This window comes from Macaca nemestrina, chromosome 18 (genome assembly GCF_043159975.1).
Source record: "Macaca nemestrina isolate mMacNem1 chromosome 18, mMacNem.hap1, whole genome shotgun sequence".
In the NCBI taxonomy this organism is placed as follows: Eukaryota; Metazoa; Chordata; class Mammalia; order Primates; family Cercopithecidae; genus Macaca; species Macaca nemestrina.
The window spans coordinates 28,208,199-28,234,814 of NC_092142.1; the positions used below are offsets into that span (position 1 = coordinate 28,208,199).

General features: G+C 54.6%; 2 protein-coding genes and 1 long non-coding RNA gene across 4 annotated transcripts; 1 reads left to right on the plus strand and 2 right to left on the minus strand.

Annotated features, from left to right (window-relative positions):
- Positions 1–669: 669 nt before the first annotated feature.
- On the minus strand, positions 670–5,251 carry LOC105482912 (CD2 cytoplasmic tail binding protein 2). The gene is made up of 7 exons (XM_011743377.2): positions 5,104–5,251; positions 4,493–4,596; positions 4,077–4,212; positions 3,794–3,951; positions 3,258–3,693; positions 3,071–3,177; positions 670–2,985 (listed from the first exon to the last, which is right to left on the minus strand). Exons 2-7 carry the CDS (start codon positions 4,568–4,570, stop codon positions 2,875–2,877), a joined length of 1,026 nt encoding a protein of 341 aa, XP_011741679.1. The 5' UTR covers positions 4,571–4,596; positions 5,104–5,251; the 3' UTR covers positions 670–2,874.
- Positions 5,238–10,412, plus strand: LOC105482911 (uncharacterized). Of its 2 annotated transcripts, none has more exons than XR_987934.3 (2): positions 5,238–5,966; positions 6,181–10,412. It is a non-coding gene; the product is annotated as an uncharacterized lncRNA (long non-coding RNA). The 2 variants fall into 2 exon arrangements; XR_987933.3 differs by having other exon boundaries at positions 5,238–5,632.
- Positions 6,962–22,466, minus strand: LOC105482910 (TBC1 domain family member 10B). Its single transcript, XM_011743375.3, has 9 exons — positions 21,211–22,466; positions 16,248–16,347; positions 15,857–15,964; positions 15,652–15,758; positions 9,614–9,728; positions 9,425–9,490; positions 9,059–9,248; positions 8,560–8,714; positions 6,962–8,470 (listed from the first exon to the last, which is right to left on the minus strand). The coding sequence occupies exons 1-9, from the start codon at positions 22,152–22,154 to the stop codon at positions 7,805–7,807; spliced, it is 2,451 nt and encodes an 816-aa protein (XP_011741677.2). The 5' UTR covers positions 22,155–22,466; the 3' UTR covers positions 6,962–7,804.
- Positions 22,467–26,616: the final 4,150 nt, after the last annotated feature.

A 26,616-nucleotide genomic window follows, 5' to 3' on the forward strand; every position in this document is an offset into this window, starting at 1 on the left:
GATCGTGCCATTTGCACTCCAGCCCGGCAACAACAGCAAAACTCCATCTCAAAAAAAAAAAAAAAAAAAAGCTTACTCAAACAAAATCTATCTCTGTATATATATCTTACAAACTGTATATATATAAACTGCATATATACAACTAAAAAAGAAAAGCATGCTGGTCACAGTGGCCCACACCTGTAACCCCAGCACTTTGGGAGGCTGAGCTGGGAGGATCTGTTGAGTGCAGGAGTTTGAGACTAGCTTGGGCAACAAAGCAAGACCCTGCCACTACAAAAAAAAAAAAAAGTTTCTTAATTAGCCAGGTGAAGTGGTGTACTCCTGTAGACCCAGCTACATAGGAGGCTGAGGTGGGAGGATCACTTGAACCCAGGAGTTCAAGGTTGCAGTGAGCTATGATCACACCACTGTACTCCAGCCTAGGTAAGGCCCTGTCTCTAAAAACAAAACAAATAAAAAGCCAAGGAGCGCTGATTCAGATGTACTATAAAGGCCACCCTAGCAAGAGACAGCCACATTTATAAGTCCTGACAGGGACCTGAAATAGCAATGTGGTCACAGGAAGGGAGAACTTAGCGAGATCGGGTGGTTCATGAGGCGTCCGCTGGATGCATGAGTAGTTGTTTCCTATTGGGGCTGTTAACAAATTACCACAAACTGAGAGGCTGAAAACCACACCAATTTATTATCTTACAGTTCTAGAGGTCAGGAGTCCAAAATGATTTCCACCGGGCTGAAGCTGTGTCAGTGCGGCTTTGCTTCTCCACGGAGGCTCTGGGGCAGAATCCAATGCCTTTTTCAGCTCCTCCAGGGGCCACCTCATCGCCTGGCTCTGGGCCTTCTTGCCATCTTCAGAGCCAGAAGCTTCCTTGCTTCACGCACAGACCCTCCTGACTCCCTTTCCCTTATAAGGGCCCCCATGATTACTCGGGGCCCACCTCAACCACCCAGGGTCATCTCCCCACCATGAAATCCTGAACTGAAGCAGAGGCGCCGGGTCCCTTTTGCTATACAAGGTAACACTTTCCCAGGTTCTGGGGTTCAGAACCTGGACCTCTTTGGTGGCTGTTATTCCACCTACCACCGTCGTCAGTGAGGCGCCCTAAGGAGGGGCTGTGAGGTCACGTGAGGTCGGCTTCGGAAGGGCTAGGTTTGAGTGCCTGGAGGACACCGGCAGGAGGCGCCCCTGGGCTCCATTGATTTACCATGCACTCACTCAGCACCCCTGAGAGACCATCCCTGGGGCCTACAGGTGAACCCTGTACCTCAGCCCTGACACCTGCTTTCCACTTCCAGACCTTTCTGAAATCAAGACGCATCTTTAGATCAATGGCATCTTACTGTGTCACTAGCAGGCCTCTTCTTTCTTAGTGATGTTTAAAGGAAGGTATCTTACCCCTGATGGCTTCTTGGAGTGAATGAAATTCCAGTGTGAGCAGGCACTAGAGCAGGCCTCACAAGAGCGTCAGGTAACCCCACTCCGCCCTGGCCCCCAAGTCTTTCCTAGTTGCTCGTCTGGCCCTTTCTGCCCTGGGATTCCAAGTGTCCTGCAGCTCCGGTGCCCAGATCCCCGTAACTAATGGACGGCACTAAAGCCACACACACGCTCAGCTCTACAACCACAGTGGGGTCCAGGAGCCAGCCCTCCTGCTAGCGGTGCCTCAACCATGGGGGTCGGACCCAGGAGCTCTCTCTCAGCCTGGCTGCAAACTGAAAACACCTAGGGGCTTCCGAAATACCCAATGCCTCGGCCACAACCTAGACCAACTCAATCCGAATATCCAAATAGATATTACAGCTCCCCAGGAGATTCCAAAGGGCAGCCAGAATGGAAAACCAGAAGAAACCATCTAACGTGGTGCAAGGGAGGCATAAGGCAATGATGGTAGGGGGTAGGGGGTGGAGGGTGCCAGGCCCAGGCTATAGAATTACACCCATGCCTCTGCCACCAAACTCTGAATTCCTGGAAGGGGACCAGCCCAGCTACCTCAGTTTCCTGAAGGCACTAGCCCTGTGCCAGGCACCTAGTGGGGCCGAGAGAATGTAGGCCGCAGGGCCTCAAAGGCCAGGCAGCAAAGGCTTTGTGCCAAGAAAGGTCTGGGAAAGGAGCCCACTGGTTCTGGGCCAGCCCTTTGATTCCTGTGACCTCCAGTGAGTCACTGCCCCTCTGTGCCAGTACAATGCACGCTTGGCCCACGCTTGGCCACTGAGTTTGCATTTCACTGAAGGGCTATGGGAACGACTGCAAGGAGAGAAGAAAGCCAGGCTAGGGAAGATACTGGCTCTCAGAACCTTAGGGATCTCGGTCTTGGACCACTCATCCCACTTCTGCCCAGTGTCTATGGAGCTTGAGAGGGTGGAGCAAGAGTAAAACGTTTCCATGCCCACCCCCAACAGGGACCCAATGTCTTCTCCATGCCCCGGTCCTTCCAGGCCTAAAAGCTCCACTTTTGGGGCTCCATCCCCTGGTGGCTACAAGGACAAAGAATCTGACATCCTGAAAGCCAAAGACCTAAGGGGAATCAAACAAGAAACCTCAGAGAGGAACACAGAGTAGCGCAGTTGGGGGTGTTTACACAGCAAGCAGAGTCCAAGCAGTGAGGCCACAGGACACCTGACAGGCACCTCCAAAGAAGATCTTCATGGGAGCAAACACTCAGGGACCAAGGCAAGTCCAAAGTGGCTGTGAAGAAGGCCCCTGGCTTCTGGCCGTCAGCACAGCCAAGGCCCCAATACACAACTAAAGGCTTTTATTGGGAAAGGGAAATTGACTGAAAAATGGCCTCCAATTTCCTCACTGCCTGAGACACTTGGTGCCTCCTCCACAAAGTCCAGGAAAGAAAGACCCACCAAACTGGGCCCCCAGCAGGCTCAGGTGTAGAGCTCAAAGTCAATGCGTTTGGAGTTGTAGAACTGACCACCAGGGGGGTCCAGCTTCCGGCAATAAACACCGTCCGGGAAGTAGCCTTCACTCACCCAGGTCTGCAAGGAGAGGGCAGAGCTGGGGAAGGACTGACAAGAGTAGGGGAAGCAGGGACAAGCCAGAAGGAGGGAGAAACCAGCTCACCTGCATCTGGGCGCTGGTGAAGGGCCCATACAGCTCGGCATCCCCCGTGTTCTCCCACTTATATTCCCACATCACATCCACCAGACCATCTCCTGGCGACTCTGCTTCTAAAATAACAGGCAAAGCCATTTGACCTCCGGTGTCTCACTTCCCGCCCACTGCCCCCTCCTCTGTCCTCCAAGCTTACCTCCTCTCTGGGTAGGGGTTGGGGTCTCCAGTTCCTCCTCTGCCACTTCCTCAGCGAACATGTCCAGGGAGGGTGGGGGTGTGGGATTGTGGGGTCCCACGGTCTGACACCCCAAACCCTTCAGCCGCATAGCCAACCGTTCCCTTGTTTCCTGGTACACGCCAAGGTTGCCCCGGGCCACCATCTGGTCGGCCAACCCGGAGAGCCGGTCCAGGCGCTGAGGGGAACTGGGACGCCCAGGCCCCTTGCTGCTCCCTTTTCCTCCTCCTCGGGCCCCCAGACGCCTCAGTGCCCCAGCCACTGTCTCTCTAGGCAACAGAAGCTCCAAAAGTCCCTCCAAGAGGGCTTGGGCACTCATTGGGGTCTGGCCCAAGCTGTCTTCCTCCTCCGAGTCTGAGGCCTGGTGCTGGCCAGGTGGCCGCTCCCGGATCTTCACCTGTCATGGAAAGATGCAGTGATTTCCCACGAACTGCCATGGGAGCAGGCCTAGCATCCGCCACTCCCCGGCCCCAGCCACACCAGCCCCTGGGCCTCACCCAGTCAATGTTGTCCAGCCAGCTGTCTCGGATCTGAGCATCCCGGTTCAGGAAGTAGTTGCCATCAGCATCAAAGTGTCCTTCCTCCATCTCCTCCTGCAGGTTAAAGGGTGTGATCCGAACACCCCCCTCGCTGGGGAGTGTGGCTGCCTCCTGACCTGCACCAAAGACACAGGTGCCCTTTTCTAGGCATGGAAAAGAGAGACCGGAGCCTCCCTCGCTCCACACCACCAGAGGCCCCTACTTGTTTCTCCAGCAGAGTGTATCCTTGGGTACAGCTCACCTTCTACATCCTCTGAGGCCAGGATGTCGTATTTGCTGGACCCCCCATCATCATCATCCTCCTCATCGCTATCCAAAGAGTGTTTGCCTTTGAAGCGGCTCCCAGGACCCCCTGACCCAGCCACAGGGTCCACCAGCTGTGAGCAGGAGTCAAGTCAAGAAATGCAGGTTACTGGCTACCTCCCCAAATACTTCCGGATCTGGACCCAAATATTCCCCAAATATTTCAGGATCTCGACTACTTCCCCAAATATTTTAGGACCCACACTGAAGATGCTCCCAACCCATTCCTCAGAGAACCTGAAAAAACTAGGCTTTTCTCTGCCTGCCCGCCCCGCCCCACTCCCACCAGCTTTCTTTCTCCTCAGGCTTCTAGCTCCTCTCTTTCCCCCACACAAAGGAGTCTGGCCCCCTCACCTTCTTCTTGGGGACACTGATTTCATCCTCATCTTCCTCATCTCCCACGCCTTGGAAGGTCACTTTCCTCTTTGGCATGACGGGGCAGAGAGGTGTTTCTCAAGCTGAGGAAAGGATGCAGAGAAAGAGAATGGGGTGAGGAGGGGACTCGCCACCAGAGGACCCAGCACAGCAAATATTTTTCCTGGTCTGTGACAGGTACAGTTTGGGAGCGGAGGGAGCACAAAAGCAAGGGCTGAAGAGAAGCTGGCAGCCAGGAGGCCTGCAGGACTTGGGTCTAGCATCCGCGAGTTAAATGGGGTGGGGACGGAGGAGCGGACCCTCTGGATCCCCTGACCCTGGCCAACAGGGGACAGGCTTCACCACGTGACCGCTCCCAACTCCAGCCCCCGCAGTCTGGGCGCCACCGGCTCGACCGCCTGACCCCCGCCTCCTACTCTGGCTCTCTCGGAGCTCGCGGGGCCCGGGCAGACCCAGGACCTGGCGCTCTCGCCACCCCGTTCCTCCCTGCTCCGAACTCCCAATTCCGTGTGGTGAGCCCCAACTGTCCCGAGCTGTGTACAAATTAGAGGGCCACGGGGATCCGGGCTGTCCCACTCTCGCGCGCTCACCTGGGACTCCGCGGGAGGCGAGGTGGCGAAAAGAAGAGATGCTTGCGCCAAGGCTACATCCGGGGCACCCGGCCGCCATCACCCGGAAGAGGACTGTGGAAGGCGCCTGGGAAGCCCGGAAGTGGCTTCACTCGGGTTAGGGAACTAACTGGAAGAGCGGGCGGAAGTACGCGGTGAGCGAGGGAAGACGCCTCCACCCTCTCTCCCGCAAGAAGTGACGTCAGTCGCGTGGGAGGACAATGGCGAGAAGAGGGGACCTGTGAATGCCTACACTCTGACCGGGCGTGAGAAATGGCCGGAAGTACCTTCGATTCCCTCATTCAAGCAGTAGAGGCTCTGGAGAAAAACGAGAGCATCTACTTAAAGGGTTGCCCAGGGTCAGGATGGAGGGGCAAAGTCCGAGCAGGGCCAGTGGGTCGCTGCCCCGTTTTCCTGTGCTGGGTTCGAGTCACCCTTCCACCAGGGCTGAGGGCTCAGCGCTCCTACCGTCTCGTTAGAAATCCTGCCTTCCCACTCCTGTGGTCCGGTGGTAAGCTCTCCTGAGAGGTGGAGCCTTGCCCTCCCCGAGGGGAAGCCTGGCTCTCCCGATGGCCAGCCCGGGGTCCCTGGACGGCTCTCGGGGCACTTTCTGGACACAGCTCCCTTTAGGACCCAGGGGAAGTCATTTGTCCCACGCCCATACCCTGGGCGAGTTCCTGGCTTCTGAGGTGGGAAAGCCATCACTGGAGAGGTGGCATTGGCACCAGTACCCAGGCCAGAAGTCCCTTGTGCCCTGCTCTCAGATAGGCCTGGAAAAGGGCAACAGTGCCTTTCTGTAGCATGAAGCCCCTCTGAGCAAACAGGCCCTAGCAACTCGTGCCCAGGTAACAGAATGTGGCCCAAGCAGAAGCGGGACTGGGGGAGGTGGCGGGGGGTCAGCCCCTGTACTGGAACCTCTAGCTCTTGAGGACACTCGGAGCCTGCATCCCCCTAAGCCAAGACTGCCCAGGCGGCACCTGCTGGAGCCGGACGAGGACAGTGTGAGAGTTCCCCTACTCTTCCCCAAGGCAACTAGATGGGCCACTTCTCTCTCCCTAGGGATTTCCTCCCATATTGGATCACGATGGAACTGCACAGAAAGTCCATGCTCAGTTTCTTCCATGGTTACAGAACACAGGCCCCAGACCAGGAAGGCATGTTGCTAAAGAAGGGGACCCGAAACCTCAGCTACCAGCACCGATGGTTCATCCTCCAAGGAAACCTCTTCTACCTAGAACACCAGACCGATCATGCACCCCTGGGCCTCATCCCGTTGGAGAACTGCCAGGTGGAGCTACACCTTAAGAACCCTATGCCTTTACCATCCTGACTCCTGGGGTGGGCGGGCCTACAAGCTGGCTGCAGAAACCCAGGAAAACCTGGAGACTTGGCTGTGGGCACTGGCTGGTGTGAGCTGGAGGTGGCTGGCTGGGCTGCTGCCCCCACTCAAGACCTAATACCGGGAGCTGTGCCAGGCAGCTGGCCAAGAACCCATCTCATGCCCAGAGGACACTGGCTTTCTAGCCACCATGAGTACCCGTTCCAGCTTCCAGGAGTTGCATGAGCACTGTGGGAAGCAGATCTGGGTGCTGCAGGTGGTACCTAGAGAGCTCCAGGCAGCCAGTGACAATGGAGACAGCACATCCCAGGCAAAGCTGGAGTAGGAGCTCAACCAGTGTCTGATGAGTGACTTGAGAGATGGACCCAAAGCCAAGAGATACCTACTTGCCAAGACAGCAGACTGTTTTAACAGAGACCCAGGTCCTGGCTCTGTCTCTCCCTCCCTCCCTCATCCTTACCCCACCCCAACCCCCATCAAGTAACAAGGCAGGAGACAGACTCAGGTACAACAGCAGGTTCTTTTCTGATTCCTCAAAGCGCTGCATGGGGTGGGGGCAGAGACAGAAGAGAATGTAAACATTGGGTTCCACCCCCTGGAGCTCAAGGGAAGACCCTTACCCAGATAGGGACTAACTGGAGGGGTGGAAGGGAACAAGGTGAAAGGTAGGGGTCCTGGTGAGACAAAGCAGGGGGGCCTGAGAACACAGAGCAAGGTGGGTTTGGAGGGTGCACAGCAGGGTGCGGGAAGGGATATGGGGGACATTTCCTATTCCAGTGCATGTCCCCTTAAATAAACTGGGTACAGGAGCATTATGGAAGGAGAACCAAAGGACAGAAGACAAAAGCGAGCATCCCCACCCCAGGCCAACCCCATCCTCTGTACATAATTACAACACAGAAAGGTCCAGAAGGAGAGCCCTGGCCAGGAATTGGAGACAGGGAGGGCTGAAGACAGGGAAAAGGAAGCCAGCTCCACCTCATGGTAAGGGGAGCCATGGAGTGTAAGAATTTGAAACTGCTGACTCCCATCACCAGGAGTCACCCCTGGGATGACAACGGGCCAATCAGGACAGCACCTAGTAGGGGACCCAGAGGGAACTGGGGCAGGAGCGACAAAGACCCCAGCTGAGCCTCATGGGAAATGAGAGGCTCCAGACTCGTTTGCAGCTGCCCATCTGTCCTGCCCGTGTAGGGATCAGCGGCTGGCGAGGAGACGGGGAACCAAGCCACTTTCCCCAGTGAGGGACAGCCTGCCGAGGGGCTAGGGGGTGGCACCTCGGGCCAGGCCTGCTCTTGGCTGAGGGAAAGAAGGGGGCCATGCAGTCCAGCCCCAGGGCAGAGGTCAGAAGTAAGCGTCCTGCCGGGCCTCGGCTGCTGAGGGCTTGTCCCCACCATCGTGGGGGCCTGGGGGCCCATCTGCCTTTCGACGCAGCGAAAGCTTCCGGCCTTGAGCCTTCTTCTCCTGCTTCTGCCGCTCCTTCTCCTGCTTCTCCCGCTCCTTCTCCTGCTTCTCCCGCTCCTTCTCCTGCTTCTCCCGCTCTTTCTCCTGCTTCTGCCGCTCCTTCTCCCGCTCCTTCTCCTGCTTCTGCCGCTCCTTCTCCCGCTCCTTCTCCTGTTTCTGCCGCTCCTTCTCCTGCTTCCTGGTCTCCTTGCTGGAACCCAATGGGGTGCTGTTGCCAGTGGGTGAGGGAAGGGATGGATGCAGTCCCTCAGCAGTGACCACAGGCCCTGGGGCAGGCCCAGCACTGGCCCTGCGGACGGGAGGCGGCGGGGAGGGGGCCCCTCCAGCAGCCCTGGAGCCTCGGCTCTTGAGACCAGGGAGGCTGAGGAGGCTGGAGGAGGGGCCCAGGGGTGGCTGTTGCCGCCGGCGCTCCTCATGGATGGCCCGGGAGCCATGCAGTCGCCGTGAGGGCCGATACTGCAGCTCCCCCCGTGTTTCCCGCCACTTCTTGAGCTGGGCTGCATTCTCCCTCTCAATGAGTGCTTCTGTCACTGGCAGATTGGTCACCTGGACAGAGAGGAAGTGCATACCAGAATGGAGCTGAGGGTGGGAGCGGGCTGATGCAGGCAGGGGCTGTGCTGAGGGTGCAGGCCTACCTCGTGCACCAGGAAGTCCTCCTGCATGCACTGCTGGGGCAGGTTACGCAGCTGCTCCATGGTCTCATACATGCCTTGGCAGGAGCGCAGCTTCTCCACCGAGCCCAGCGTGTGGCGCAGCAGGACCAGGGCCACCCGGAAGATGATCTTAACGCCTGCAGGGGTGAAGAGTAGAGAGCACAGGGTGGTCAGACCCAGGATCTCAGCCTGTCCTGATTAGGACGGACTCACAGCCCTCATCCCCATCTACTGCCAATCTCAGATGAGGAAACTGAGGCCCCATGAAAGGAAATGAGCTGCTATCAGTCTCAGGATCTTGGCAGGGAGAGCAGGCTCTAGGTTGGTGGCAGAACCAAAATCAGGCCTGTTTCTCCAGCCCCCAGCTGCTTATGGTGAAACTTCCACCCACAAGTACCTTTTGTCCAGGGACCACCAGAAATATGACAGAACCCCTGGTAGCCACCATAGCCCCTCATGGCCTGGAGGGCCACAGAAGTACCTTCACAGAAAAACATGTCCCAGACACGCAGCACCGATGCCCAGGGCAGGGTACGGGCGAAGATGCACATGAACCACTCCGTCATGTAGAGCACAGGGTCGATGCGCTGCCGCCGCAGGTGGCGATGTGCCAGCGGAGAGGCCCGGCGCAGGAGCGCAAAAAAGATCTCCCCGTCCAGCTGAATGGCCTCCTACAGGTGGGACAAGTCATGAGAAGAGGGCTAAGTCAGCTGTGCCCCCATCAGGGGAGAACTGGCAGGCCCTGTGGGCAGAGGCTGAGAAGGCCAGGGTGGGGCAAGGCAAGGACCTCCCTGCAGCCTGGAGGAAATGCCACAGCTCTGGATGCACCCAGCCTTCAGACACTCACCAGCCCTGCACTGTAGTAACCTGGCAGGTACTTGTCGCAGATCTGCACCAGGCACCAAAAGGCTTGCTGAGAAGAGCAAGAACAAGGAGGAGGGGTGGGGCCTGAGAAGCAGGGAGCAGGGAGCTCCCCCATCACCACTGCAGGCTGAGATCCCCCCTGCCCCTCCCGGCCCAGAACCAGGGAGCTGACCTCCGCAGGCATGTGCATGAGCAGGACCGCGGCCACGGGGGCCTGGGCCTGGCAGTAACCCTCGTCAGGCCGGTAGATGGTGTAGGCCTTCAGGATTCGGTACAGGTCCTGTTGCCTGTGGGGGTTGGGGAAGACCATGAGGGCAGTCACAGGGGCCAAGAGCTCTGTTCCCAAGCCCAGTTCCAGATTCATCCCAGAGCTTTACTACCAGGACCTTCCATCCACCTGTCCAGTCCTGCTGAGCAAGCTTCAGCTAAAGGCTCAGCCCACAGCAGAGCACTCCAGGCCCCAAGGCTCCGCCTTTGGCTACACACTCCACATGCTCCCTGCCATCCCAGCACAGGCTGCACCCTCACCCTCCTTCCTCTGCCACATCCCAGAAACCTTCCAGGTCATTTTCTCCAGGAAGCTTTCCACAGCCGCAGCATCAGCCCTCCTCTAGCACTGAATGTCTTTGTTACCGCAAAGCAGGAGCTCCCCAGAGCAGGGCCTGCCTTATGGGTCTCCCTGGATTTCATGGCTCTTGGGGAAGGCTTGGAAGCCAGCTGTGCCTCAGCCCTTTCTCTTGTCTCTGCATACAAAAGAATAAAATCTGTACCCTAGACCTGCTCCTCTTGAGGGTGCCCCACTGCCATGTCCAGGACTTCCATTCACTCAGCCCCACATCAGAAAAGAGCCTCTTCCTCCAAGCCTAAGCAGCACTGCACCCTGAATTCCACTCCTGCCTGCTCTCCACCTCCACAGCCATTCGCAGCTCAGACTTCCATTTCTTGCCCAGAAAAAATGACCTCCCAAATCCTCTCCCTGCCTCCAGTCTCACACATCCTCCTCCTGACCAGTGCTCAGAATAGCTTTTCCCAAAACTCCAGGCATTCAAGTGTGATCTTCATTTGTATTTTATCTGCATACCACCCTACTATTTTTTTTTTTTTTTTTTTTTTTTTTTTTTTTTGAGACGGAGTCTCACGCTGTTGCCCAGGCTGGAGTGCAGTGGCGCGATCTCGGCTCACTGCAAGCTCCGCGTCCTGGGTTCACGCCATTCTCCTGCCTCAGCCTCCTGAGTAGCTAGGACTACAGGCGCCCGCCACCGCGCCCGGCTAATTTTTTTGTATTTTTAGTAGAGACGGGGTTTCACTGTGGTCTTGATCTCCTGACCTTGTGATCCGCCCGCCTCGGCCTCCCAAAGTGCTGGGATTACAGGCTTGAGCCACCGCGCCCGGCCAACCCTACTATTATTTACTTGACATTTTTTCTCCACTTTGCAAAAGCATCCACGAAATGACAGGTTTGATAATGGTTATTTTACCTAATGCATATTAAAATAAATATGTAACTTCCACAAGCACCCACGCCCATCACCCACCTGCCTGCTTCTGTGTCCCTGCCTTCTCCCTGTTGCTATGGGTGAAGAGTCTGTGATCCTGGCAAGCACTTCCTTTCCACTTGGGCCCAGGATCCCATCCCCTCTCGCCTGTACAGGCCACCACTCCAACAGCCCTCCCCTTGCTCCTGCACTATCAATTTCTCTCTCCACTACACCATTCCCACAAGCATACCTACGTGCTGTTATTTCTTTGAGTTTCAAAAAAAAAAAAAAAGGTCTCTTCGCCAGGCACAGTAGCTCAGGCCTGTAATCCCAGCACTTTGGGAGGCCAAGGTGGGTGGATCACCTGAGGTCAGGAGTTTGAGACCAGCCTGGCCAACATGGCGAAACCCCATCTCTACTAAAAATACAAAAATTAGCCAGGTGTGGTGGCGGGCACCTGTGATCCCAGGTACTTGGAAGGCTGAGGTGGAAGAATCACTTGAATCCGGGAATCTGGGAGGCGGAGGTTGCAGTAAGCCAAGATCACACCACTGCACTCCAGCCTGGGTGACAGAGCAAGACTGTCTCAAAGCAAAACAAAAAAAACAAGTCTCTTTACCCCTCTCCTCTCTCCAAATACCACACTGTTTCTTTCCCTACCTATAAATTCACTGTCCTCAATCTCTTTCCTCCCATTCTCCAGTCAGGGTTTCACCCGCTGCTCCACACAAAACTGTTTCTGTTTGGAGACAAGAGTTTCACTCCCCTTGCCCAGGCTAGAGTGCAATGGCGTGATTTTGGCTCACTGCAACCTCTGTCTCCCAGGTTTAAGCAATTCTCCTGCCTCAGCCTCCCGACCACGCCCGGCTAATTTTCTATTTTTAGTAGAGATGGGGTTTCTCCATGCTGGTCTCAAAAAACTCCTGACCTCAGGTGATCTGCCTGCCTCAGCCTCCTAAAGTGCTGGGATTACAGGTGTGAGCCACCACGCCCGGCCACAGAACTATTTTTTTTTTCTTTGAGACAGAGTTTCGCTCTTGTTGCCCAGGCTGGAGTGCAATGGCACGATCTCGGCTCACTGCAACCTGCCTCAGCCTCCTGAGTAACTGGGATTACAGGCGCCTGCCACCACACCCAGCTAATTTTTTTTTTTTTTTTTTTGAGACGGAGTCTCCTCTGTCGCCCAGGCTGGAGTACAATGGTGCCGTCTCAGCTCACTGCAAGCTCCGCCTCCCAGGTTCACGCCTTTCTCCTGCCTCAGCCTCCTGAGTAGCTGGGACTACAGGCGCCCACCACCACACCTGGCTAATTTTTTGTATTTTTTTTTTTAGTAGAGATGGGGTTTCACTGTGTTAGCCAGGATGGTCTCAAACTTCTGACCTCATGATCCGCCCCCGCCTCGGCCTCCCAAAGTGCTGGGATTACAGGCATGAGCCACCGTGCCTGGCCTTTTTAAAATATTTTTAGTAGAGACGGGGTTTCACCATGTTGGCCAGGCCGGTCTTGAACTCCCGACCTCAGGTGATCAGGTCACCGCGCCCAGCCACAAGACTGTTTTTAACATGGTCACTATTGACTTCTCCAGTGTGCAATCCAGAGGTCAATTTTCAGGCTGGACTTTATTGGACCCTTCAGCAGCATTTCACACAGCTGACCCTTGAAACCCCGCTTCACTTTGCTCCCAATCACACGCTCCTGGTCCTCCTCCTACCTCTAGCTTCTCATTCCAGTCTCCTTTACCAGCTCTTTCTCATCTTTCCATTCTCAAAATATTGGAGCTGCAGGGCTCAATCGCTGGATGTTGCGCATCGATTCCTTTTGTGTCTACACTTGTTGCCTTGGTGACTTCATCCAGTCTCCTGGGTAAGATTTAGTCCCTCTATAAGTTGACGACTCTTAATTTCCAATTTATCTCCAGTTTAAACGTCTGCCCTGAAATCCAGGTTTGTGTATATTGTACACTGAACTTACATCTCCATCTAGAGGTCCAATAAGCATTTTAAATTTAACGTTCCCTGCTGGGCACGGAGACTCACACCTGTAATTCCAGCACTTTGGGAGGCCGAGGTAAACAGATCACTTGAGGTCAGGAGTTCGAGACCAGCCTGGCCAACATGGTGAAACCCTGTCTCTACTAAAAATACTAAACTTAGCTGGGCATGGTGGCGGGCACCTGTAATTCCAGCTACTCAGGAGGCTGAGGCAGAATTGCTTGAACCCGGAAGGCGGAGGTTGCAGTGACCCAAAGTGGTGCCACTGCATTCCAGCCTGGGCAACGGAGCGAGACTCCGTCTCAAAAAATAAAAATAAAAAATAAACGTTCCAAAAGTGAGCTCCTGATATGCCCCCCACAGCTACCTTTACCCCATCTATATTAGTAAACAGCAACTCCATTCTTCTCATTTCTCAGGCCAAAAACCCTACTCCCCTCTCTCCCCTCACACTCCATTGGCAAATCCCTTTGACTCGACCTTCAAAATATATCCAGAATCCAACCACTTCTCTCCATACTCCTGCTGCTACCATGCTGGTCTAGCTCTCTCCCCTCTCTGGATTACAGGAAGTCTCCTAACTGGTTCGTTTCTGTCCTTGTCTGCCTATAGTCTGTTCTCAGCATGGTAGCCAGAATGACCCTTTTAAAACATAAGTGGGATCAAGTCATTTATAACCCCATCCCCACTCACATTCTCTATTTCCCTCTTGCTTTAAAGTGCTCTTTAGGCCCAGGCACAGTGGCTCACGCCTGTAATCCCAGCACTTAAGGAAGATGAGGTGGGCAGATCACTTGAGCCCAGTTGTTCAAGACCAGCCTGGGCAACATGATGAAAACCCATCCTATCAAAAAACAAATAAAAGTAAAAATAAAAATAACCTCCTAATGCTTACCATCATTTCACATACAACATACGTTCCTTTCCCTGATTTATTGTTTGTCCCCACTAAAATATAAACACCATGAGAGGAGTTTTTCGTTTTTTGTTCACTGCAATCATTTGTGACTAGACAGTGCCTGGCAGATAGCAGATGCTAAATAAATATTTGCTAAAGGATGAATTATTGATTAAAAAAATTGTCTGTCCCAGCACTTTGGGAGGCCAAGACGGGCAGATCACGAGGTCAGGAGATCGAAACCATCCTGGCTAACACAGTGAAACCCCGTCTCTACTAAAATACAAAAAAAATTAGCCAGACGTGGTGGCGGGCGCCTGTAGTCCCAGCTACTTGGGAGGCTGAAGCAGGAGAATGGCGTGAACCCGGGAGGCAGAGCTTGCAGTGAGCTGAGATCCGGCCACTGCACTCCAGCCTGGGTGACAGAGCAAGACTCCGTCTCAAAAAAAAAACAAAAAAAAAAAAACAAAAAAAAAAATTGTCTGGCCGACCGTGGTGGCTCATGTCTATAATCCTAGCACTTTGGGAGGCCGAGGCAGGTAGATCACCTAAGGTCAGGGGTTCGAGACCAGCCTGGCCAATATGGTGAAACCCCGTCTCTACTAAAAATACAAAAATTAGCCGGACATGATGGTGGGCACCTGTAATCCCAGCTACTTCGGAGGCTGAGGCAGGAGAATCACCTGAATCCAGGAGGCAGAGGTTGCAGTGAGTCGAGATCGTGCCGCTGTACTCCAGCCTCGGCGACAAGAGCAAAGCTCCATCTCCAAAAAAAAAAAAAAAATTCCATCTGGCCAGGCGCAGTGGCTCACACCTGTAATCCCAGCACTTTGAGAGGCCAAGGCGGGCATATCACTTGAGATTGGGAGTTCAAGACCAGCCTGGCCAACATGCTGAAACCCCGTCTCTGCTAAAAACACAAAAATGAGCCGGGCATGATAGTGTGCACCTATAATCCCAGCTAGTCAGGAGGCTGAGGCATGAGAATTGCTTGAACCTGGGAGGCAGAGGTTGCAATGAGCCAAGATAGAACCACTGCACTCCAGCCTGGGCAACAAAGGAAGACTCTAGGCCGGGTGCGGTGGCTCACGCCTGTAATCCCAGCACTTTGGGAGGCCGAGGCGGGCGGATCACAAGGTCAGGAGATCGAGACCACGGTGAAACCCCGTCTCTACTAAAAATACAAAAAATTATCCGGGCACGGTGGCGGGCGCTTGTAGTCCCAGCTACTCAGGAGGCTGAGGCAGGAGAATGGCGTGAACCCGGGAGGCGGAGCTCGCAGTGAGCGGAGATCGCGCCACCGCACTCCAGCCTGGGCGACAGCGCAAGACTCCGTCTCAAAAAAAAAAAAAAAAAAAAAAAAAAAAAAAAAAAAAGGAAGACTCCATCTCAAAAAAAAAAAAAAACGTCCATCCGAGAACTCCCTAAGATCACCTTGCATACTACTAGAGAACAGTATATATTGACATCTGGAGGAAGCCTGGTCTATAGAACAAAATTCCAAATGCCTTGGCATAGCATTTAAGGGTCCCTGGTGATCTTTTCCATAACCCCCAGGCAAGAAAACCCTGCTCCACTGCTATAGCTCCCACCTCTCCAAAACCCAGCCCAAATGCAAGCTCTTCAAGGAGCCCGTGATGTGCCCCCACACACAACCCGAGTCAAGTCTCCTTCCCGGGACAGTTCCTTTGACATGGCTTGACACTTAGTCCATTACAGATCTCTCTTCTACAAGTCCTGGAGGGCAAAAACCACTTTCAATTCAGTCTTGTATCCACCTAGATAAAAGGTGGATCCTCCAACCAATGTTTGCTGACTGATCCCCATGGTCTGGCCACCTTACCCATGCCCCCCTCGAGCAGCAAACATCTCGTGGAAAGGGAACTGGCGGTGCAGGTCCTTCTCAATCACATCCAGCCACTTGGGGTCCCCAGGAGCCCGTTCCAGCTCCTGCAGTGGGACAGCGGGGATTACCTCAGGATCTGGGGGAACTGATACCCCTTGCACAGACAGGGCCACATGTCCCCACACCCTGGAGCTGCACGCACCTCAAACTTTCCTGGGTTCTGCTCCAGAAGTTCCTTGCTATTAGACAGGTACTGCCAGGCCTTGGCTCTGAGAGATGAGGGGATCCCCTTCCGGCAGCGCAGCTTCACCTAAGGCAAAGTGGCAGGAGGGGGGACAGCTTCAAGGACCGGCAGAGCCTCCAAGCTTTCCCTAGCAGTCCACAGGCTCCCTGGATACTCCCCCCACATCCCATAGGCTTGATTCCACTGGACCTAGCCTGGCCTTCAATTTTTAAAGCCATTCGCCTGCCAGGGCCCATCTATCCCTAGTGTGGTCTAGAGGGCAGATATTATCAGCTTCCTGGGCTTCCCTGGAGCACACGCCGCCCCTCCCAACTTGCGCATTGCCCTGCCCACCATTCAGCCCTCAAACCTTCTGGAATCGCCGTGACAGCCACTTATCCCAGTTACTGAACATGTCCAGCCATTTGAGCTCCCGCTGCCGAGCCACGTCCACGGGAATGGAGCTCTCTCTGCAGGGTGCGGGGAGCACAGAAGGGGTCAGTAGCAATAGGGTAAAACCTGCATGCAGGTGGAACTGAGGCGAGCCACCTCCCCAAGTTCAAACGAGAAACTGGATAGTCTGTGAGCTACCAAACATCACGATGTCTGGCCACTTGGTCATCCCAAGGCACACTGAAAGGCCTTCCTTCCCTGATGGATCTCTATTCAGAGGTCATATTTAAATCTCACTTCTGACACATCCAAATCTGGGGAGAGAGTATGGAGTATTTTGTTTGTTTGTTTGTTTGTTTGTTTTTTAGACGGAGTCTCGCTCTGTCGCCCAGGCTAGAGTGCAGTGGCTGGATCTCAGCTCACTGCAAGCTCTGCCTCCCAGGTTTACGCCATTCTCCTGCTTCAGCCTCCCGAGAAGCTGTGACTACAGGCACCCGCCACCTCGCCTAGCTAGTTTTTTGTATTTTTTAGTAGAGACGGGGTTTCACCGTGTTAGCCAGGATGGTCTCGATCTCCTGACCTCATGATCCGCCCGTCTCGGCCTCCAAAAGTGTTGGGATGAGTATGGAGTATTTTAAAGCCACATTTTGCATTAGATCTGGATCCAAGTCCTAGCTTTACCATTTATTCATCGTGTGACCTTGAGCAAATCACTTAATTTTGCTAAGCCTCAATTTCCTCATCTGTAAGGTGCAGAAAATAACAATACCTGCCTGAAGGGGTCTGTTGAGAGTTTATACAAAATAACACACAGCAAGGTGCCCATTAAGTAATACTATCGGCAGGGCACGGTGGCTCAAGCCTGTAATCCCAGCACTTTGGGAGGCCGAGACGGGCGGATCACGAGGTCAGGAGATCAAGACCATCCTGGCTAACACGGTGAAACCCCGTCTCTACCAAAAAATACAAAAAAAAAAACTAGCCGGGTGAGGTGACGGGCGCCTGTAGTCCCAGCTACTCGGGAGGCTGAGGCAGGAGAATGGCGTAAACTCGGGAGGCGGAGCTTGCAGTGAGCTGAGATCAGGCCACTGCACTCCAGCCCGGGCGACAGAGCGAGACTCCGTCTCAAAAAAAAAAAAAAAAAAAAAAAAGTAATACTATCCATAAAATAAAATACTCTAGAGGGCCAGGCATGGTAGCTCATGCCTGTAATCCCAGCATTTTGGGAAGCAGAGGCAGGAGGATCACTTGAGGCCAGGAATTCAAAGCCAGCCTGGGCAACATAATGTGATTCTGTCTCTACAAAAAATAAAAATAAAATAATAAAATAGGCCGGGCATGGTGGCTGTCGCCTGTAATCCCAGCACTTTGGGAGGCCAAGGCAGGCGGATGATTTGAGGTCAGGAGTTCGATACCAGCTTGGACAACATGGTAAAACCCTGTCTCTACTAAAAAATGCAAAAATTAGCCAGGCATGGTGGCATGTGCTTGAAATCCTAGCTATTCGCGAGGCTGAGGCACGAGAATGGCTTGAACCCAGGAGGCGGAGGATGCAAGCCGAGATTGCGCCACTGCACTCCAGCCTGGACGACAGAGCAAGACTCCATCTCAAAAAATAATAATGAAAAAAAAAATACAGAACAAATGTACTTCTGTCTCCTTAGACACTACCATCTGAGTTTTGTCCTATCAAACTTTTGTGATCCCTTGGGTCACCTGCAATTTACTCTACTCCTCCTCCCTGAAATCATCCCAGGCAAATAAAGGTCTCCCTGCCCTATTTACCCACTGTTCTGTCAGAGCTTCATACTTATGGTGCCCCAACATTCTTCAGTTACTTGTAGGAGTCAGTACTAGGAGGTGAGTGGAACAGAAGAAAGCTTGGGTCTTAAGAATCAAACCCACCAGGCCGGGCACAGTGGCTCAAGCCTGTAATCACAGCACTTTGGGAGGCCGAGACGGGCAGATCACGAGGTCAGGAGATCGAGACTATCCTGGCTAATACGGTGAAACCCCGTCTCTACTAAAAAATACAAAAAACTAGCCAGGCGAGGTAGTGGGCGCCTGTAGTCCCAGCTACTCGGGAGGCTGAGGCAGGAGGATGGTATAAACCCGGGAGGCGGAGCTTGCAGTGAGCTGAGATCCGGCCACTGCACTCCAGCCTGGGTGACAGAGCGAGACTCCATCTCAAAAAAATAAATAAATAAATAAAAATTAAAAAAAAGAATCGGCCGGGCGCGGTGGCTCAAGCCTGTAATCCCAGCACTTTGGGAGGCCAAGATGGGCGGATCACGAGGTCAGGAGATCGAGACCATCCTGGCTGACACGGTGAAACCCCGTCTCTACTTTAAAAAATACAAAAAACTAGCCGGGCGAGGTGGCGGCGCCTGTAGTCCCTGCTACTCGGGAGGCTGAGGCAGGAGAATGGTGTGAACCCGGGAGGCGGAGCTTGCAGTGAGCTGAGATCCGGCCACTGCACTCCAGCCTGGGCGGCAGAGCGAGACTCCGTCTCAAAAAAAAAAAAAAAAAAAAAGAATCAAACCCACCTAAGTTCAAATTTCAGTTCCGTCTCTGAGACCCTGGGGAGCCTTGGCAAGGGATGACCTGAGTCCCTTCCTCAATTATAAAAAGACACCACCGGGCCAGGCGCGGTGGCTCATGCCTGTAATCCCAGCACTTTGGGAGGCCGAGGTGGGAGGATCACCTGAGGTTCGGAGTTCAAGACCAGCTTGGCCAACATGGTGAAACCCTGTCTCTACTAAAAATACAAAATTAGTTGAGTGTGGTGGCACATGCCTTCAATCCCAGATACTAGGGAGGCTGAGGCAGGAGAATCGCTTGAACCTGGGAAGTGGAGGTTCCGTGAGCCGAGACCGCGCCATTGCACTCCAGCCTGGGCAACAAGACCGAAACTCCGTCTCAAAAGAAAAAAATAAAAAAATTAAAAAAGACACCACCACCTACATCATAAAGTTATGAGAACACTATTGAGAAACTGCATATAAACAATTGTTAAATAGAAGGGGCTCGTTAAATGTTAGTTTCCTTTGTTCTAGAAGCTCCTTAAATAGAGAAACCATCTCTCATTAATTTCTATCATAAGTCAGTTCCAAACTCTACCAAGGGCTGGTAAGAGTAAGACACCTTCTGGCCCTCAAGGAGGTTACAGCCTAAGAGGCGCGTAAACTGTAATATGGTATGGGAAATGCAATGACAAAAATGCACCAAAGAGGCATCTAATTGGAGTGGGGGCAGTGGGTATCAGGGAAGGCTTCCTGGAGGAGGGGACATCTGAGGTAAGCCATGAAGAAATGAGTAGAACTTAGCAGGCAAAGAAAGGGGAGAAGAACACTCCTGGCAGGTGCACAGCCTGAATATGAAGGGGAAAGGACTACAACTAGTTCAGCAGAACCACAGCGCAAAGCACCCAGTGAGGAGTGGTGGCAGAGGGGACCAGAGAGGCTGTGCGCGGGCCAAAGAGCCTGGACTTCATCCTGTGGACAGCAGCGAGCCACTGAACGCTGAGAAAATGATGTCGATTACAGTCAGTCTTGCCCCAGAGGTAGAGTTCTCTGGCAGAGAAGCTGATCTTAGAGAAACAACACTACAAAGCAGAGAAACAGCACCCGGCACAGTGCCTGGCACACAAGAGGGACTCCCTCAAACTGAATTCAGCCCGAGTTCCTCAGGACAGCCTGCTATTGAGGAGAGAGCCACTGGTCACACAGATCCAGATTATTTGAGGGGGACAATTCACTCAACTGCACTAATTCTGTTTCTTCATCTATAAACCGAGGCCTCGTGCCTGGAAAGCACCAGGGTCAAACTTCAGTTGCTTTCCCGTGTAAGACCCTGAATGTTGGTACCCAATCAAAGGTTTTCTGATTTTGGTTGGCTCACGAACCCTGCCTGGAAAACCTTCCCACAGGGCTTTCCCCCATCCCTGCACACATAGCCAAGACTAAATCCTACTTACTTTTCACGATTCAGAGCAGGTTCAGCTGACTCCCTGCCTGTGTGCACTCAGGAAACCCTCTGGGGATCTCTAGGCTAAACCTGAGGTCTTCTATTGAAACCAACTGTTTAAGTACTTGTCTTTCTCTCCAGATGACTGACTCCTTAAAAGGACTATTTATCCTTAGCACCTGGGGCCTGACACCTGAGGGCCCAGGCGATGCTGTAGGCTGACTGGCCCAGCAGGTCAAAGGGGCACAGGAACAACGGGCAGGATCCAGAGAGGGGGAAGGAAGAAGTCAGAGGCAATCACCCCCTACCTCGGGAGTGACTCAGGCCCGGGAGGGAACTAGGAAAGAGTAAGCCCGGCTGGGGAGATGAGGAAATGGGGAAGAGGCCTCTCCCACCCCCTTTACTTCAGTGCAGATACAAGACTGCCCTGTTTCACAGCAAGGTCCTGACTGCACCGTCTCCCTTCCATCAGGCAGACTTCCCCACCTTTCTACTCCATCCCTGGGACCTAGGGCTATGAGGGAAAGGAGGTGCCTGCACCCCTCCCAGGCTCTCCACCCCTAAGGGACCAAGGGTCTCTACCAGAACCCTCGCCCAACCAACCCTCCAGAATATCCGGCCTGTAGCGGGAGTTCCCCATCGAAGAGCTGGGAAGACCTCAGGTATCATTTCATTCAATCCACTTTATAGAGGAAGAAACTGAGGCACGGAACTGGGGAAGCCACTGGCTCAAGGGCACACAACCCATCAAAGGCAAGACTTAAACCTAGACCTCCTGACCCCTGGTCTGAAACTCACTAACATGCCAATGTCACAGGCACCTCAGGATGCTCAAGGAACGGCAGCTCGCGCTGATCACCCCCGGATCCTCAGAGGAGGCTGGGCTGCCAGAGTCTGGGCAAAGTGTATCGTTTCGCCCTCCCCCAACCTCTGCTTCCCCGAGGCGGTCCCGCTGGGTGCCCACTGGTACTCACAGGCTGCCCGAGTACTGGCTGCCCCCAAGGAAGCCATACTTGTCCGTCTTGCGCAGGGCCAGCCCGTTTATCTCTGAGTCTGAGCCCATGGAGCTCACATCATCCGCCAAGGACTCCAAGGTCCCAGACATGAGGCTCACGGAGTCCAAGTAACTCAGCGTGTCCGGGGCCTGCCCTCGAGGCCCAGAGATGCCAGGTCCCAGGCTGGACGTGGAGCCCAGGTCTTGAGAGTTTTCAACAGGCTCCGGAGCTGGGGTCACGGTCACGACAGCTACCGGAGCCTCACAAGTCCCCGAGGGGCCTGCGCCAGGGCCTAAGGGGTCCTCAGGAGCCTGTCCTGCTGATGATGATGTTGCTGCGGCAGCTCCATGCCCACCTGTCACTTGTCCTGATGCACTCCGTGCAGTCACTCCTGAGGCCACTGTGGTTCCCGGCTTGGGGGCAAGCGGGGGTTTGGCGGTCAGGGCCCCAGGAGCCGTTCTGGAAGGGGTCCTGGTAGGGGTCCCGGTGGGGGTCCCTGATCCTGGGGCGGGTGAGGGTCGAGCCTCCTCTGTCCTCGGAGAGTCTGCCCCTGCGGCCAGAGCCCTTGACGTCTCAGCTCCAGCCACGGCCGCGGGCTCTGAGGGTTCCGGGCCGGAGGGGACCTGAGGCTTTGGGGCTTCGGGCGAGGCCTCCAGGGTCAGCACCACCACCGTGCTGCCCGTGACGGCCGGGGCTGGGGCCGGGGCCGGGGCAGAGGTCTGGGCCGACCCCGGGACCCAGGCGGGCCGCGCCTCCCCGGGGGCCACCAGGGTGACGGGGGCCGAAGTGGCCGTAGTCACTGGAGGTCCCGGAGCCACCACCACGACGGGCCCGGCCCGGGAACCCCGGGGCGGCGGCGACGGGGCCGCGGGGGTGCCATGACGGCGCGGCGGGGCCACCAGGGGCGCCGGGCCGGTCTCCATGGCCGCGGGCCGCCCCTCACATCCCCCCGCCGGGGAGGCCGCAGAAGGCGCCGCCCCTCGGGCCTCCCGGCGAGACCAGCCGAGAAAGGGGAGAGGGCGAAGGGCGCGGCTCGGCGCGCGCCGGGGGCGGGGCGGCCGCTGGGCGCGCGGAGGCGGGGCAGGGGTCCGGGGGCGCCGCGCGCCGGGGTCTAGCTCGTGCCGTCTCACCCCCTCGCGCGCTCTCGCCGCCGCCCCCTCCCTCCCGCTTGGGGCGAGCCGCCGACCTCGCGCCTGCGCACACGCCGCAGAGCCGGCTCCGCGGCCAGCATCTCGGTGTTCCACGCCTGCGCGCGGACTGGCCCATCGCGCTCCTTTTTTCTCCCGCCTCGTCAGAGGATTTGGACGAATAGTGGGAGAGAGAGAGCTGGGCTTCTGCCAATCGTTGGAACCGTAGGCGGGGCCGGAGGCGAAAAAGGGGTGGCTCATCTGGAAAGAGGAAACGGAGAAGGCGTAGGGCTGTAAGACCAGTCAGAGGACGAAGAAAGGCAGGGGGAGGTGGGACCAAAGAAATAACCAATAGAAACTCAGGAGCCTGAACCTCCTGGCCAATAAATATGACTGAAGAGTGAATGACCGCGGAAGGGCGGAGGAGAAGGCAGGGGCTGTACGAGTAAGAGGTGGGGCCTGGCAGCTTCTTGACCAATAGGAACGGTAAAAACGGAGCCAATGAAAAGGGGAGTAGGTGGTGGCCAAATTGACAGGCAGTGATGTCTCTTTAGGCGGTGACAGACAGCATCCGCAGTCAATAGGAAGAGCTGAGGAATTCTTTAAGTCTCCCAAAATGGTCAGTTAGGAATGACAGCTGGGAGGAGGCGGGGCAAACTAGAGATTAATTCGCCTCGTCAGCCAATGATCGTGTTCTCCCACTTCGACCACAGGACAGGAAAATAGATAGCTGTCTCAGCCAATGGGAGCATCCAAAGGGCAAAGACGCTGCCAGCAGGCGGTGCCAGCCCAGGGATAGTCGGTGACAACCGGAGACAAGCCCTACAGGAGGGTGACAGCTGGGGACAGTACGGAGAAGAGGCGGGGGCATTAGTGCAGCCCTCAACCAATGAGTGCCGCGCTGCCCTTCTCGAGTCCTTCCCGGGCCCCTATTCTTCGTTTAACTCGTGAGCCCCCAACTCTGGTGGTCTGTGGGACCCTGAGCCCCACCACAGATCCAGTGCCCTGACCCAGTACCCTCAGCCTTTACTCTGTAATTCTCCGATCCCGGCCCCAAACTAACCCCAACACTCCAGGCCCAGGTTGCAATAGCCAGAGCCCCTAGATCCTATAAGCAACCCATCTCTCTGCTTCACCCATTTCCTGCCGGAATCCCAACCTCCAAGTCCCTCTCCTCAGTTCCCATCTATCTGAGCTCCTCCCCAGAACCCAGGCTCCAATTCCTCAGACCTTACGCCTCTGAGTACCCCCACCATTTCTTCTAGTGAGGATCTCAAACCCCAAATCCATGAATCCCCAGTACCATGAACTCCCCATATGTGTGTTATTATTCTTTTGGGGATCCGAGGCCCCAGTCCCGTCAACCCCTTCCCCTCAGTGCCACATCCCTCTGTGCTCCTCATGTTCCACTGAGAACCCCGACCTCAATCTCATGAGCGCTCCCAGGTTGTCCTTAGATCACAAGCATAAAGACCTGACGTTATGAGCTCCAACCTTCCAACTTCTAAACACCCTCTTCTTTCTCTGACCCCCATAGTCCGATTTCCATATAGCATCCACCATTCTGGAATTCCAGTGAGACCTAGCTCCCGACTTTTCAGTTCCTCCTTGGTTTCTGAGTTCTCAAAGGTCCCTCACTCTCAACTCAGTCCCAAGTCCTGTCAATTCCCATTCAGTGTCTGATCTCCTCACCTTTCCCATCTCCCATTTGACCCAAGCTTCCTGAGCACTCCTCCCATTCCCCTTTTTGGAGTCCTCCTGCTCTCCCAGAACCCAGTAATAAGTGGGCTCCTCCCTGGCTTGGACCCCCATGGTAACCCTATAAGGCGAGGCAGCTGCCGTCTGAGGCAGGGAGGGGCTGGTGTGGGAGGCTAAGGGCAGCTGCTAAGTTTAGGGTGGCTCCTTCTCTCTTCTTAGAGACAACAGGTGGCTGGGCCTCAGTGCCCAGAAAAGAAAATGTCTTAGAGGTATCGGCATGGGCCTGGAGGAGGAGGGAGGGGGGAGGGCGAGGCATCTTCTTCAGGACATCGGGTCCTAGAGGGAGCAGGAGGAGGAGATGGTTGTCCTTGCCAACCTGGGGCTTTCTCAGCCACTATTTTTCCAGACTTCTGCTGCATGGAGGGGACTGGGTCACTGAGGCCCAGAGGGAGAAGAGAGGGTACATCAAAGCTACACAATCAGCCAAGCTGGCTCTTGGCCAGAATGAAGTGAGCAGCCACTGGCCATCAAGGCACCTCACAGAAGGTGACCAGCTGGCTGTCCTCTTAGGGTCTTTGCCTCCCCTCCTGAGTTCCAGCCTCCACACCAGTACCCAGAGAAAATATTCTACACTCATACTAGATCACATCCTTCTTCTGCATGAAACCTTTCCAAGGTTCCCCAGGGTCTCCATCCTGTGCCTGGCCTTGAAGGCCCCTCAGGGGCTGGTCACCAGCCCCATCACAATTCTGGCAACCTGAATACCTCTGATCTTGTGCTCTCCAGGCCTTTGCTCAGGCCATGCCCTCTGCCCAACACACCTGCTCCTCCACCTGCACCTGACTCCCTAGCCCTCATGAAGCCACTCCCATACTCCTAGACAGGGCTGCCGAGCCCTCCACTTCTGGGCTCCTGACCAGCCCTGGTATGTCACTTTCTGCATTCATTCCTGTCTCTATGGCTAGACTGTAAGTTCCAGCAAGGCAGGGATAATTATTAGTTATAATGCAAGTTCTGTGGGATGGGAACTACCTCTCCCTTTTACAGAGGGGAAACCAAGGTCCAGCACAAAACCTGAGACCACAAAGTATCTCACCTCAAAAAAATCCCTCTCAGCTTGGCACGGTGGCTCACGCCTGTAATCCCAGCACTTTGGGAGGCTGAAACGGGTAGGTCCCCTGAGGTTGGAGTTCGAGACCAGCCTGGCCAACATGGTGAAACCCCATCTCTACTAAAAATACAAAAAATTAGATGCCGGGTATGGTGGCTCACGCCTGTAATCCCAGCACTTTGGGAGGCTGAGGCAGGTGGATCACGAGGTCAGGAGATCGAGACCATCCTGGCTAACACTGGGAAACCCCGTCTCTACTAAAAATACAAAAAAATTAGGCAGGCGTGGTGGCACACGCCTGTAGTCCCAGCTACTCGGGAGGCTGAAGCAGGAGAATCACTTGAACCCGGGAGGCGGAGGTTGCAGTGAGCTAGGATCACACCACTGCACTCCAACCTGGGTAACAGAACAAGACTCCATCTCAAAAAAAAAAAAAAAAAAAATAGCTGGGCATGGTGGCAGGTGCCTGGAATCCCAGCTACTCAGGAGGCTGAGGCAGAAGTATCCCTTGAACCCAGAAGGTGGAGATTGCAGTAAGCCAAGATCACACCATTGCACTCCAGCCGGGCGACAAGAGCAAGACTCCATCTCAAAAAGAAAAAAAAAAATTCCCCTCTCCTTGAAGGGAGGTAGGAGATCCACCTGATCCCTCAGCTTCCACAGACGGCTCTTTCTTACCATTCTCACATTTACACACACTCGACTATGAACTCCACCATGTGGGGGTAGACGGATTGTGTCTGCCAAAGTGCACCTACAAAGCCCAGCCTAGCACAAGGCACACTGTGTGCGTTCAATACATGTTTACTGGGTTTATTTTATTAATTTAAAATAGAGACTGGGGGCCGGGCACAGTGGCTCACACCTGTAATCGCAGCACTTTGGGAGGCCAAGGCGGATGGATCACAATGTCAGAAGATTGAGACCACCCTAGCCAACATGGTGAATGAAACCCCATCTCTACTAAAAATACAAAAAAAAAAAAAAAAAAAAATTAGCCTGGTGTCTTGGCACACCTATAATCCCAGCTACTCGGGAGGCTGAGGCAGGAGAATCACTTGAATCGGGAAGGTGGAGGTTGCAGTGAGCCAAGATCACGCTACTACTGCACTCCAGCCTGGGCAACAGAGAGAGACTCTGTCTTAAAAAAAAAAAAATTGAGACAGGGGTCTCACTATGTTGCCCAGGCTGGTCCTGAACTCCTGGCCTCAAACAATCCTCCCACCTCAGCCTCCCAAAGTGCTGGGATTACAGGTGTGAACCACTGCACCCGGACGTTTACTGGGTTTAAATCTGAGCCCGGCCGGGCGCGGTGGCTCAAGCCTATAATCCCAGCACTTTGGGAGGCCGAGACGGGCGGATCACGAGGTCAGGAGATCGAGACCATCCTGGCTAACACGGTGAAACCCCATCTCTACTAAAAAATACAAAAAAAAACTAGCCGGGCGA

Bases quoted from the DNA above. Each gene is read 5' to 3' on its own strand.
- LOC105482912 (XM_011743377.2), bottom strand. From the start codon at position 4,570: ATGCCAAAGAGGAAAGTGACCTTCCAAGGCGTGGGAGATGAGGAAGAT. The intron at 3,952-4,076 runs GTGAGCTGTACC...TCTTTGGTGCAG, and splicing joins GGCCTCAGAGGATGTAGAAG to GTCAGGAGGCAGCCACACTC. The intron at 3,178-3,257 runs GTAAGCTTGGAG...CTGTTATTTTAG, and splicing joins AACCCCTACCCAGAGAGGAG to AAGCAGAGTCGCCAGGAGAT.
- LOC105482910 (XM_011743375.3), bottom strand. From the start codon at position 22,154: ATGGAGACCGGCCCGGCGCCCCTGGTGGCCCCGCCGCGCCGTCATGGC. The intron at 15,965-16,247 runs GTTTGAGGGCTG...ACTTTGCCTTAG, and splicing joins TGTCACGGCGATTCCAGAAG to GTGAAGCTGCGCTGCCGGAA. The intron at 15,759-15,856 runs GTGCGTGCAGCT...GTCCCACTGCAG, and splicing joins AGAACCCAGGAAAGTTTGAG to GAGCTGGAACGGGCTCCTGG.